This window comes from Salvia splendens, chromosome 2 (assembly GCF_004379255.2).
Source record: "Salvia splendens isolate huo1 chromosome 2, SspV2, whole genome shotgun sequence".
Lineage (NCBI taxonomy): Eukaryota > Viridiplantae > Streptophyta > Magnoliopsida > Lamiales > Lamiaceae > Salvia > Salvia splendens.
In genome coordinates this window covers 29,218,687-29,232,200 of record NC_056033.1, presented here as the reverse complement: position 1 = coordinate 29,232,200, position 13,514 = coordinate 29,218,687, and the positions used below count along the sequence as shown (strand labels likewise).

At 38.4% G+C, this 13,514-nt stretch overlaps 2 protein-coding genes across 3 annotated transcripts; one reads left to right on the top strand and one right to left on the bottom strand.

Moving 5' to 3' along the window:
* Positions 1-1,852: 1,852 nt before the first annotated feature.
* Positions 1,853-3,277, top strand: LOC121780399 (COBRA-like protein 7). Of its 2 annotated transcripts, XM_042178008.1 has the most exons (4): positions 1,853-2,228; positions 2,672-2,793; positions 2,905-3,037; positions 3,123-3,277. In XM_042178008.1, exons 1-4 carry the CDS (start codon positions 1,860-1,862, stop codon positions 3,174-3,176), a joined length of 678 nt encoding a protein of 225 aa, XP_042033942.1. In that variant the 5' UTR covers positions 1,853-1,859; the 3' UTR covers positions 3,177-3,277. The 2 variants fall into 2 exon arrangements, with proteins under 2 accessions (XP_042033942.1, XP_042033932.1); XM_042177998.1 differs by having other exon boundaries at positions 2,905-3,277.
* A 1,171-nt stretch (positions 3,278-4,448) lies between these two features.
* On the bottom strand, positions 4,449-12,798 carry LOC121792117 (NADPH-dependent aldo-keto reductase, chloroplastic-like). The gene is made up of 7 exons (XM_042189939.1): positions 12,619-12,798; positions 6,629-6,679; positions 6,132-6,208; positions 5,877-5,964; positions 5,461-5,736; positions 5,028-5,276; positions 4,449-4,724 (listed from the first exon to the last, which is right to left on the bottom strand). The coding sequence occupies exons 1-7, from the start codon at positions 12,736-12,738 to the stop codon at positions 4,638-4,640; spliced, it is 948 nt and encodes a 315-aa protein (XP_042045873.1). The 5' UTR covers positions 12,739-12,798; the 3' UTR covers positions 4,449-4,637.
* Between the last annotated feature and the right edge of the window lie 716 nt (positions 12,799-13,514).

Here is a 13,514-nt window from a genome sequence, read left to right as displayed (position 1 = left end):
GATTAAATTAGTATTGTAATTTACATAGAGAATTTGCATTTAAAAAAAAACCACGTAAGAATTGATTAGATGCATATTGTAATTTGTACTATGTGATCAGGGACGGAACCACCAGCGGCCAAGCCACCGCTCCAGCGGGGGCTTGGCCGGTCGCAGAAACTTCCCACCCATGGTCTCCCTCTGCGCTGGCGCCCCGTCGTCATTGCACTGAATCCAAAATGTTTAATGTGCCGCACAAAAAATTGAGAAAGAAGATGATTATAATTGTACTTCTAGTATTATTAGTTATGTTTGGCCTTAACTTTTATTGTGTTTGCTGGACTGGACTAGTATTAAATTTTGAACAAGCCCAAGTGTAAACAATTACACTGCTGTCGAACCGAGAAATTCTTTTTCACCAATTTTGCTCTATTCTTTTAAATATTACTATTATTATTTTAAATAATTTAATAATATTATTATTTTATTACATTTCAGCATCGGCTAATTTGTATTTCTGGTTCCGTCCCTGTAGGTGATAATAATTATGCGAATGGGTTTTTTTATTGTTATAGAAAAAACAGAACTGAGCAAATCTACGAAGACGAAATTTGTTAATGGACTATATAATTCGAAAAGAAGAAAGATAGATTTTGACTACTGAAATATATTAAAATAATGGAAACAGAATTATATGCGGGTGGCGCTTATTTTTCGCAAATCCCATGAACCATAACTAAAACAAATAAATAGGTTGAGAGGGGCAAAAAAGTATATATCAAATTAAGGGTGTGATCAATTGCTAACTCTGCTACACGATAACATTAAAATGTCAACAAAATTATTGCTAACTCTGCTACACAATAACATTAAAATGTCAACACATAATTTTGTTGACATTTCAATAAATTGTTTTGACATTAATTGTTGACATTTTAATGTCCTCGTATTGACATTTTTAATACACGGTGTTGATGAGTTAACAACTTAAAAAGTTAGCAATATAACGCACCCTCATTAAACTATATATAAATTTAATACAAAAATTAAATTTAATACAAAAATTAAATTTACTCTCTAGTATGATGTCAAAAAATCATTTCTCCTTAATTTACAAAATGTGTCAAAAAGACTAGTGGATATATATTCATGATTACGACAGGAAATAGAAGTTATTACAAGCATTAAATAATAAATTATTGGAGTACATCAATAGTATAGTAGAATGCAACAAAAAGGAATTGTTCATATGAAGGAGGAAACAAAAGTTGATAAACTTTAACCAAAACGGCATCTACCGAAATTTATGATCTTTGAATGCATAATTCCCGTATAGACGCATTCCTGCCTGTATTTATGTTAGTTATCACAACTGGTAACAATTCATTAACTCCAACTAATTGTTTCAAAAATATTAACACACACATTTTAGATTTGATTTATGTTTGTATTTGTTTGTGAGGTGTGAGATTAATGGTAGTAATCCCATGTTCGTTTGTCATGAAGCACAAATTATTAGATATAATCTTGGTGATTAGTTTATTATTATGGTGTGCGCGATTCATGTCACCAACATGTGAGATTTAATTTTTGTGACGTTAACAAATTTAATAGCTAATTAAGCAGTTATGATAGCTAGTTTCAGTTGAAATGCAGATGCTTATGATCCATTGGATCCCAATGGAAACATCACTATCACATGGGATGTCTTGCAGGAAAACGACGATTCCTCAAAATATGTACGTATCGTTGTTTGTTAGGGTAGATAACTCTTTTATTTTTGGCCTAAAATGCTTGTATTTTTTATTTTTATTTTTTTCATATATAGTTTGTCTTATCTATCTTCCCTATCAAACGATTGGCAGATAAGAATATCGATAATGAACTACCAGCTATTCCGGCAAATCGAGGAGCCGGGATGGAAGCTAAGCTGGAGATGGGGAGGAAGCGAAGTAATATGGAATATGTTCGGGGCAGAGGCGACTGAGCAGGGGAACTGCTCCTTCTTCAGAGGCAAAGTTGCGCCACATTGCTGCGAAAAGGAGCCCGTCATCATAGACCTTCTGCCCGCTGCACCTTACTCCATGCAGGTCGCCAACTGCTGCAGAGCCGGAATCCTCACATCCATCACTCAGCATCCCAACAAATACGTCTTCGCTTTCCTCATGCACGTCGGGATTGCAGACCCCAGCGACGCACCACCCGGGTGCCAACCGCCTTCTCCATTGGCGTCCCGGGATACACCTGTGGTGAGGCCTTTCAAGTCCCGCCCACCAAATTCACTAAAGATCAAGGCCGAAGAACCACTCAGGCATTTAGTATATACTCCATCCGTTCCATAAAAATGTGTGCACTTTTAATTTCCGTCTGTCCCATAAAAATATGAGCATTTCCATTTATGGAAACTTCTCCCAATTCATTACCCTTATATATGAATTTATTTACCGCTTATACCACTAGGTCCACCATAAAACACTAATAATAATGTGGACTATCCACGAACACAACTTTAACCACCCTTCTCTTATTCTCTTTTACTTTACCAATTGTACATTAATTCACGTGTCATTTCAAATACATGAGACGGGGGAGTATGCCTTTTTCATTTTTTTTCTCTCTTTGTTATCATTTTTTAAATTATTATGTTTTGTTTGGTGCATCAACGTGGAATGTCACATGTTTGTATTCGCAGTTTCGTGCGTCGCTTGCACCAAGATGCTGCGTTTCCTTATCGGCTTTCTACAATGAGACCATCGTCAAGTGTCCAATGTGTAGCTGTGCTTGCCAGGATGAGGCTAAATCTCAATGTGTCACGTAACCTTTTTTCAATGTGTCACAATATTTTTCCTATGAATTAATTGTATAGATTCTGATAACACAAGAGTAATAATTATGATAGGATTTACATATTATTTGAATGTGCAGGGCAGGGGTGTCGGGTCCTACAATGCTGCAGCTAAGTCGGAACGAGCCGGTGGTGCAGTGCACGAGCCACATGTGCCCGATAATGGTGCATTGGCACATCAAGCAGAGCTACACGCATTATTGGAGGGTGAAAGTGAGTATTTCAATCTCAATACCTTTTTCATTGAATTTTCAGATGATAGTGGGGTTTTTTATGGGATTCAATATTACAACGACAGGCTTGTGCAGTTAGGGAAGAATGGGAATGTACAAACGGAAATATTGATGCATAAAGATACAGGCTTTACATTTAAGGAAGGGTGGGGATTTCCTAGGAAGATCTCGTTTAACGGTCAAGATTGTGTGATGCCATCAACAGATGATTATCCCAGGCTTCCCAACGCCGCCAACCGCCTCTTTTGTTGCTTCTCATTAATGCTTTTATACATATGTTTTTAAATGTTGATATAATTTAAATGTTGTGATTTGTATAGAATGTGATTTCATTGAGAGGTGGGAATAAATGTAGTTTGATACTGCTATTTGAAACCTTGTCATCATTCTCGGAATACGATGACAGTCTGTCTGTCTTTTGTTCCACCACAAAAAATAAAATAAAAGCTTAGGTCACAATATATGATCGACAATGAAGTTTGGATATGCCTTTTTGGATGCGACGGTGCCTAGTATTTGATAAACATGCAGAGATGCATCACTAGTCTGCTCCCCTAGATGTTAGGAAGTATCACTAGAAATGATAAAAATGGCCCTAGTGCATGCATGGAGAGGCGTCTTCACCAACGGATAAAAGAGGCTCGTCGTATCCAAATACTAACCACCATTTATAACTCTACCATGCATTTGCTGATGTGACTGGGTCTGATAATAACATCATGAACATTTTTTTAAATCTTTCTTTTAAATCTTGTGCCTCTTCTCTTTTAATAGGAGGAATGGAGTATAAATCAAACTGTTGCATATTGAAAAAAAAAAGGATTAAACTATTTGTAAAATTTTAGTTCACAAACATTTCCATGATCTTAAAATTACATCAAATGAGTATTATTTTTAATTAAATTTATCGTATTGCAATTGCTTTTTTAGAAAAATTCAGTTATAATATGTAATTTTGAAAAACATATATTAACATTAAATATTAGGATAAACACAATTAAAATTTATGTTAAAAAATAGTGTAGAAATAATTAAAAAATTTAAAATAGAGTGAACTACAAAAATGATCCTTGGACTATGGGTTTATCTCGCCCATAGTCCTTGGACTTTAAAAATATCGTCAGACAACCCTAGACTAAGGGTTTATCTCAAAATTGGTCATTTTGCCATTTTTAATACGAAAATACCCTTGGGCTTTATCTAAGCCACGCTTGGGCTGAGCTGAGTTTCTGATGGGCATGAGTTTGAAAACTGCCTCCTCATTATAGCTCACCACTTCAACCAATGAGCCCAACTCAAGCCCGCTTATTTTTCTGATGGCTTGGGCCGTGTTAGACAGAGTCCACCCGACCTTGTTGAAAACTCTGGGTATGTCTTGGCAGGGGCACCAATGCTTGAATTCACAATCAATTGATAGTCTAACGCATGTTCAAATTTATCTTCAATGTAATTATACATGTGAGCAAGATAAAAACAACAGTTTCTTATTTAAGGTCTCCTGCCTATAACGTTTAGACAAGCCCAGTTCATAAATCTTAGCACTGATAAGCAACCAACTCCATTAACTTGTCTGAGCTCACTCAAACCTCGCCGTCCCACAGTTCTTCAACTGTTCTGTACTGGCTGAGTGTTTCGTGGACAGCAAAAGTGCCTCTAACCAATCTTGCCTGCAACATCAAGAAAACAACGATGATTTATGTTATTAGATGCCGTGTAAGGTATTCAAACAAGACGAATCCAATAAACCAGGGAAATATATTTACGGCACATAAGATACACAAGTTCTAGAGATAGATCTGGTTTACACTTCAGATATGAAGTGAGATGAAATTCATAAGATGCATAGGAGAAATTAAGGTCACTCTGAAGCAATAAATGTTTCAACAACAGACTATTGCCAAATCCAGTATCAAACAAAATATACAAATATGTGAGTTATATAGAAGTTGACCAGAAATTTGAGAACTTGCCTGCTCGATTTCAGAGAATTTGGAAAATAAGTCATCCGGTATACACCAACTAAAGATGTCAAAATTCTCTTTGATCCTTGTTTCGTTAGTGCTTTTTGGGAGTACACTGTGACCCATCTGCAAACCCCACCTCAAAGCAATCTGTGCAGGACTCTTGCCTAGTTTTTTAGCAATAGAAACTAAAACAGGGTGCTGGAGCACTTCGCTCTTGAGCCACGATGTGCCAGGAGAACCCAACGGCGAATATCCCTAATAGATATAACAAGCAGACGGTATAGGATTAGGGTTTAGGGATCTCAATAAGTAAAATAAAGTCAAATAGAGCATAGTAGTAGAAGTTCAATAATGAACAAAATTTCAGCCCCACAAATCTACAAAGTGAAGAAAACATGAACAATTATGAACAATCAAATTAATTAAGAAATCGACTCACAGATAAGTGAATTCCTTTGGATTTACAAAATTCTCTCAATTTGGTCTGCTGCCATGAAGGATGGCATTCCACCTGATTGACAGCAGGAGGAATACGGGCTACATCCAACAGATCACCCAACTTTTTCATGGAGAAGTTGCTAACCCCAATAGCTCTGGCCTTACCAGAATCATATAGCGCTTCCATCGCCTTCCATGTGCCAGGAATATCAGTAGGTATAAGGTTTTCAGGAGCAAAGCCAACAGAGTCCTTCTTCATCCGCACTGGCCAATGAATCTGCAAATGAACAAGTTTGATTATCAACTCTAAGAAGCACATACACTGATAATTCTGTTGATATATAACCTATAAAACAATGAATCCAAACACCCCATTTGCTTCAGTAAAGAATGGAAAAAACTTAAAAATGTACTTACGAGATACAAATCAACATAGTCAAGCTGCAAATCTTCCAGCGTTTTGTTAAGTCCCCCAGGTACATCTTCAGGAGCATGGTCTCTAGACCTGCATTTATAAGAGAGTTTAATTAAAATAAATTGGTACATCTATTCGCATTAATAACAGACTTAATCAAGAATATACCAGTCCATATACAAAACTTCACTATAATAAAGAACAAGAAAAAAAAACAAATCCCAAAAATATTAGTATTTATCTGTATATATACTTACCAGAGTTTAGAGGTAATAAACAAAGCTTCCCTCTTTACAACTCCATCATCAAACAGCTTCTTCAGAACCAACCCAATCTGAGAAGGAAAAAACTCACCATATGTTAAAGATAATTAATTTCTTCCATTGACTTATATACGTTACTATAAATTCTAAATTAGCATAAGTATTATTCTTGAACAGAAAGGGATCATGCCTACATGTCTCAATACAAGCATATAAACTATGTCAGAGCATCAGTATTTATTTTCTATGTTTCTTCTTCGAAGTAAATTTTAGTTTAAGACCGAGAAGAGTTGCAAGCAAGGACCACGTCCTTAACAGCGGATTTTCGAAGCAAAATTCTCACAAATGTTGTCCATCATTATTTGCCTACCAGTCTACCACCATTAACTACAGCACAGTTCTTTACCCTTGACTTGAATAATGTATCTTTCCTGGCAATCATAAAAGCTGATCATGATTCTTAAATATGCTGCAGAAAAAAATTTCATTACCTCCTTCTCATTGTTATAAGCTCGAGCACAGTCAATGTGACGGTATCCATTCTGCAAACAGAAATTGCTAGACATTAAAAAAGGGTATATACTGTATGATATTTCTATCAATGTAGATGAGACATTTTCACAATTTTAGAACTATATTTAAACCGTAGTCAAACTTAGCAGTCCAGACATAGCTGAAATTACACAAAAAAATAAAATTATAACACAAAATAATTACCAATCTCAACTTAGAATATGCACACTACACTAAGGAATATATTCTGATGCACACTTGACACTCCTATTCCCAAAGCTCAATTAAACTTGAATGTATCTTGTGCAGTGTTTGGTAGATTTATTTGATACAATGTATGCATATGATTATATACATATGTGAAGAACGAACCTACGGTTGTGATGATCGAAATGCAAAATTAATGAAATGACAACATGCAAGGAAGAACACAGGCGAATTACGTGGTTCGGCGTAAGCCTACATCCACGGGCAGAATCTGGTGTGTTTCTTTATTGATCACTCGAGAAATTACAAACATAAGAGCACTCAAAACTCTCAAGAATTTACAAGATGGAAAACCCTCAACTCGCCCGAAAACTTCTTGCTTCGAGAGCTAAAAACGCACAGCTTGAATTCTCTCTCTATCACTTTTGATTTCTGTTGTTGTTAGTTCCGGAATGAATCGCAACTCCCTTAAGAAGTATCGATCAAGAAAACCGCCGAACAGCTTCCTTTGCCGAACAGCTTCCAATTGCCGAACAGCTTCCAATTGCTGAACAGCTTCCTTTTGCCGAACAGCTTCCTTTTGCCGAACAGCTTCCAATTGCCGAACAGCTCCTTTTGCCGAACACGGTTATAACCGTTTCCAACTGCTAGTTCCTGTTTTGGTTCCCAACGGCTATTTCCTGACTTGATTCTTCCACCAGCTCAATCCGATCTTGATGAGCTCAAACACTAACAAATCCTCCACCTTTGAGCAATCTAAGATCCATCACCACCAGTTCCACCTTCCTTCCCATACTTACAAATTTCGGACCACCCCAACCAAATCCAAGCAATGTCGGAACTTGGATCTTGGTAGGGCTTTAGTAAGTGCATCAGCCGCATTGTGCTCGGTGCTGACCTTCTCAATCTTCACCGCACCCTTCTCAACCTCATCTCGAATGAAATGCAGCCTCACGTCTATATGTTTGCTGCGTTCATGATATGTCTGATGTTTCGAGAGACAAATCGCGCTATTGCTGTCGCACTTGATCACAACATTCTCTTGCTTCACCCCAAAATCACCAACTATACCCCTAAGCCAGAAGCTTTCCTTTACTGCCTCAGCAAGAGCTATATACTCTGCCTCCGTCGTCGATAGAGCCACCACGGATTGGAGATTAGACTTCCAGCTCACCGCGGAGCCGAACAAGGTAAATATGTACCCAGATTGTGAGCGCCTATTATCAAGGTTAGCTGCATAATCTGAATCGCAAAACCCAATAATGCTATCCTTATCTCCTTCATTCTCTGATTTGAACATTATTCCCAGATCACTACTTCCTTTGAGATACTTGAGAATCCCTTTCAAAGCCAACCAGTGCTCTCTTCCCGGACAGGACATGTATCTGCTCACCACGCTTACCGCATGAGAAATATCAGGCCTTGTGCATATCATCATATACATCACACTCCCAACTATGTTGGAATAAGGTATCTGGCTCATCTCTCTTTCTTCTTGCTGATTTCTGGGACATTGTGATTCGGACAGCTTAGTCTGTTGTGATAGTGGCACTGAGGTTGTTCTACTCTTGTCAATCTGATATTTGCGCAGTACTTTCTGAATGTAGCTTTCTTGGGACAACCACAACACCCTCTTATCTGCATTTCTGAATATATCCATTCCCAAAATCTTGCTAGCACTCCCCAGATCCTTGATTTCAAATCCCTTTTTCAATAAGGCTTTCACCCTATCTAGCTCCTGTCTATCTGGTCCAGCAAGCAAGATGTCGTCTACATATAATAGCAAATACACAGCAGGTCCCTCAGACTTTGATTTGAAGTAGACACAACTATCATATCTGGAATTTATAAATCCCATACTCTGCATATGTTCATCAAACTTGATATGCCATTGTCTACTTGCTTGCTTCAAACCGTATAGACTTTTCTTTAGTAGACAAACCTTATCTTCACTCCCATGTATCACAAATCCCTCTGGCTGATTCATGTATATAGTTTCCTCAAGCTCTCCATGAAGAAAGGCTGTCTTCACATCAAGTTGGTCCAAAAACCAACTTCTTTGAGCAACTATAGCTAGCAAAATTCTGATTGAGGCATGCTTTACCACTGGAGAAAATACTTCATTATAGTCTATTCCCTCCTCTTGTGTGAACCCCCGAGCTACAAGCCTAGCCTTGAACCTAATCTTGTTCCCAACCTCCAACTTTTTCTTGTATATCCACTTACAACTCACTGGTTTTTGTGTGGAAGGTCTCTTCACAAGCACCCATGTCTTGTTCTTGATCAGGGACTGTATTTCATCTATCATAGCCTCCATCCACTGCTTGCTCTCCTTAGAACTCATAGCTTCCTTGAAGCTTGAAGGCTCTGCATACTCTATGTTTTCTGCAACACATAGTGCATATAGCAAGTATTCTTCTTCACTGTATCTTGTAGATGGTTTAGGGATTCTTCTGACCCTATCTCTGGCTAGAACATAGTCACCCAAATCCTGCTGCTCTTCTTCAGGGTTCAAGACATCAGCATCTGCTTCTTCTTGTTCACTATGATTTCCCATCTGCTGTTCAGGCTCAGCAATTCTATCTGCTCCAGAAACCTCCACCTGAACTGATTCCTCAGCCTCCTCAGGTTCTGGAACACCCATCTCCACCATCCTCTCAGGCTCTGGTTCTTTCTCAGAATGAGATGGCCTCTGGCTCTCTTGAGCCTTTTCTAGAAATGGCATCCTACTTTCTTCAAATTGCACATCTCTAGAGATAATAACTTTCTGATTTCCTGGCTCTATGCACCACAGTCTGTAGCCCTTCACTCCCTTTTGGTATCCAATCATCACACATCTCAAGGCCCTTGGCTCCAACTTACTTTGCTTGATGTGTGCATAAGCCATACAACCAAAAATCTTCATATTCGAATAATCCATGGCCTTTCCATACCATCTCTGATCAGGAGTGTCAAAAGCTATAGCTGAAGAAGGACTTCTATTGATGAGAACTGCTGCCATACTCACAGCCTCACCCCAGAATCTCTTAGCCATTCCAGAGCCAAAGAGCATACATCTAACTCGCTCTAGGATGGTTCTATTCATGCGCTCAGCAACTCCATTCTGTTGGGGATTAGATGGAGATGTCCTATGCCTCTTCATACCTTTCTGCTTGCAGAAAGAATCAAACTCCCCACTCAGAAATTCCAGCCCATTATCAGTTCTTAAACACTTCAAAGAACACCCTTTCTCCACCTCCACTTCCCTACACCACTCCTTGAATTTCATGAATGTCTCTGATTTTTCCTTCAAGATAAACACCCATAATTTTCTAGAAAAATCATCAATAATGGATAGAAAGTATCTACCTCCACCCAATGAAGCTGGTGTAGCTGGGCCCCACAAGTCACTGTGGGCATAGTCTAGTGGTGACTTTGAGCTGTGAATTCCTCTTCCATAGGGCAGTTTCTTACTCTTTCCGAGCACACATTGCTCACACAAACCCAACTGCTCATTGGGATTTTCCAGCTTAATCAGCTCCTTCTTGGCCAATTCTTTAATTCCAGTTTCTCCCAAGTGTCCGAGTCTGAGATGCCACATTCTTAAGTCTAATACCTGCACCAGATTCACAGATCCAGTAACCACACTTGCCTTTAGATAGTATAGGCTTCTCTTTCTCTCAGCCATCATAACAACATCACCATTCTTGACGATGTTCATAATCCCATCAGATAATATGCAATTATATCCTGCTGCATCCAACACTCCAATAGAGATCAAATTCCTCTTAATCTCTGGAATAAACCTCACACCAGTGAGTAACCTGATGGAGCCATTATGAAGTCTAAGCCTGATGGACCCAATTCCTCTGATTCTGCATATCTGGTCATTTCCTAACAAAACTGATCCAGCTGCATTCTTGATTTCCTCAAAATGACTTCTAGTTGGACACATGTGGAAGCTACATCCAGAATCCATGATCCATGGAAGTTCTTCCATGTCCTCAGTCACACACAGAGCCTCCGGGACCACCAACTCTTCTGCAATATCAGCATTGTTCTTGCCATTCTCTTCCTCGGCCTGCTTCTTCTTCCAAACCCAACAATTCTTCTTTATGTGGCCTGGTTTCTTGCAGTGATGGCATGATCTGGTCTCTTTCCAGTCAGCTGTCTTGTTTTTCCATGGCTTCTTCTGTGACTTTCTTTTCACATTCTTCTTGTGATCAGCAACACTCAGACTCTCAGACACCATTTCAGTGGACTTTGGATTAGATTTCTGGATTTCCTTGAGCTTTAGAGCAGAGTACACCTCTTCATATCCAATCTTGGACTCTCTACCAAGAAGTATAGCATCCTTGAAATGCTCATAACTTGGTGGCAAGGAATTCAACAACATCAGAGCCTTGTCCTCATCTTTAATCTCTTCATCAATGTTCTCAAGATCATCGATGCATTTCCCAAATTCTTCGAGTTGTTCCAACACACCTTTTCCATCAGCAATCTTGAAAGTGAGAAGTTTCTGCTTCAGGTGCAGCCGATTTGCCAAGGATTTGGCCATGTATAATGACTCCAACTTGGACCAAACTCCAGCCGCTGTCTCCTCCTTTGAAACTTCTCTGAGGACTCTGTCATTGAGGTTGAGTATCAAGGTACTATATGCCTTGTACTCTCTGTCTTGAGCCTTTGCCTTCTCCTTTTCATCAGGCTCGGGCTTCTCCTCCTCATTACTGCCTCCACCATTTAGGGTTTCCCATAAACCCTGTTGCATCAAGATTGCTTTCATCTTCAGCCTCCATAGGCCAAAATCATTTCGGCCTGTGAACTTTTCAACATCAAACCTTGCTGCAGCCATTATTCAAACAGGTTGAGCGCCTTCTTGAGGAAACAAAGAAAGAACTCCCAAAACTTTATGCCTTCTCGATCAATTCAGTGGACGAATTTCCCACAGACGGCGCCACGTTGTGAAGAACGAACCTACGGTTGTGATGATCGAAATGCAAAATTAATGAAATGACAACATGCAAGGAAGAACACAGGCGAATTACGTGGTTCGGCGTAAGCCTACATCCACGGGCAGAATCTGGTGTGTTTCTTTATTGATCACTCGAGAAATTACAAACATAAGAGCACTCAAAACTCTCAAGAATTTACAAGATGGAAAACCCTCAACTCGCCCGAAAACTTCTTGCTTCGAGAGCTAAAAACGCACAGCTGAAAGATAACACTTCCTCTCTTGAATTCTCTCTCTATCACTTTTGATTTCTGTTGTTGTTAGTTCCGGAATGAATCGCAACTCCCTTAAGAAGTATCGATCAAGAAAACCGCCGAACAGCTTCCTTTGCCGAACAGCTTCCAATTGCCGAACAGCTTCCAATTGCTGAACAGCTTCCTTTTGCCGAACAGCTTCCTTTTGCCGAACAGCTTCCAATTGCCGAACAGCTCCTTTTGCCGAACACGGTTATAACCGTTTCCAACGGCTAGTTCCTGTTTTGGTTCCCAACGGCTATTTCCTGACTTGATTCTTCCACCAGCTCAATCCGATCTTGATGAGCTCAAACACTAACAACATACATACATACATACTCTCCATCAAACATCAGAATAAGTGATTATATATAAGATTAGTTTGATACTCATTTCACAGTTTCTTAGACGAGACAATTAGGATCAGAACGATAAACACAACACTCGATTTTAGAGATTCTGCGAAAGCATCAAATAAGACGCTAAAAAGGTGACCTAAAGAAAGGCACAAATACGCAATAGAGAGTGAGGCGGAGACCTTGATTGCTGCTTCAACAGCGTGGCCGACGAGGCCGGGTTCGGACTGCCAAGTGCCAAGCCCGACCGACGGAATTTTAGCTCCAGTGTTCAATTGGAAGTGTCGAATCTCCTGAGCCATTAGAGAGAGAAACGGAATGCTGAAGCGACCGACTAGCTGTTGGACAAATTAAAGCTTGGAATCGACAAGAGTAAACGGCACTTAATTATTAGGCCGGCGATTTTATTTTATTTATTTATTTTTTTTTTATTTTAGTGCTTCAAATTATCGATCATTCACTTGTTTTTTTCTTAGGATTAATAACTTCAAATTGTAGTCTATTTCATCAACTTTAAAATTAGAATATTATATTATAAAATTTTAATTTTCTTAATTATTTTATTTATGCACAAAATATTGTCTTTCATCGACATTTTGAAACAACGTGTTTCATTAAAATTTATATTTTTTCTTTTATATTAAAACTTGGTGGTTTAATATTTCAATTTCAAAATTCAATACAACATATCAAAATTTGACCAAAATTAATGATGTTATTATCTATTTTTTTAATGGACTACTATTGCTACATGGGTATTTACATCAAGCATATAACATACTACTATTTTGTTATTGTTTTATACTATTAATACTCCCTCCATCGATAATAAATGACAGTTTGGGAAATAACACGGAATTTTAGGAGATGTTATTTTACATGTTTAAAGAAAGAAAATAATATATTTGTATATGAAAGAAAACTTTTTCCAAAAAGAAGGGGAGTGTAACATTCTTTGTGGAATAAACTAAAAAAAAATTACGACATTTATTATGGAATGAAAAAAGTGATATTTAAATTTAGGTTCAAAAAGTATCATTCGTGTTTCATTATTTCATTATGTACTTTTTTAAATGTC

Coding starts and splice junctions, on each gene's coding strand:
- LOC121780399 (XM_042177998.1), top strand. CDS start 1,860: ATGAACTACCAGCTATTCCGGCAAATCGAGGAGCCGGGATGGAAGCTA. Junction 2,229..2,671: donor CGTCCCGGGATACACCTGTG/GTGAGGCCTTTC, acceptor TTGTATTCGCAG/TTTCGTGCGTCGCTTGCACC. Junction 2,794..2,904: donor GCTAAATCTCAATGTGTCAC/GTAACCTTTTTT, acceptor TTGAATGTGCAG/GGCAGGGGTGTCGGGTCCTA.
- LOC121792117 (XM_042189939.1), bottom strand. CDS start 12,738: ATGGCTCAGGAGATTCGACACTTCCAATTGAACACTGGAGCTAAAATT. Junction 6,680..12,618: donor CTGTTGAAGCAGCAATCAAG/GTCTCCGCCTCA, acceptor TTCTGTTTGCAG/AATGGATACCGTCACATTGA. Junction 5,737..5,876: donor ACTATGTTGATTTGTATCTC/GTAAGTACATTT, acceptor GTTCATTTGCAG/ATTCATTGGCCAGTGCGGAT.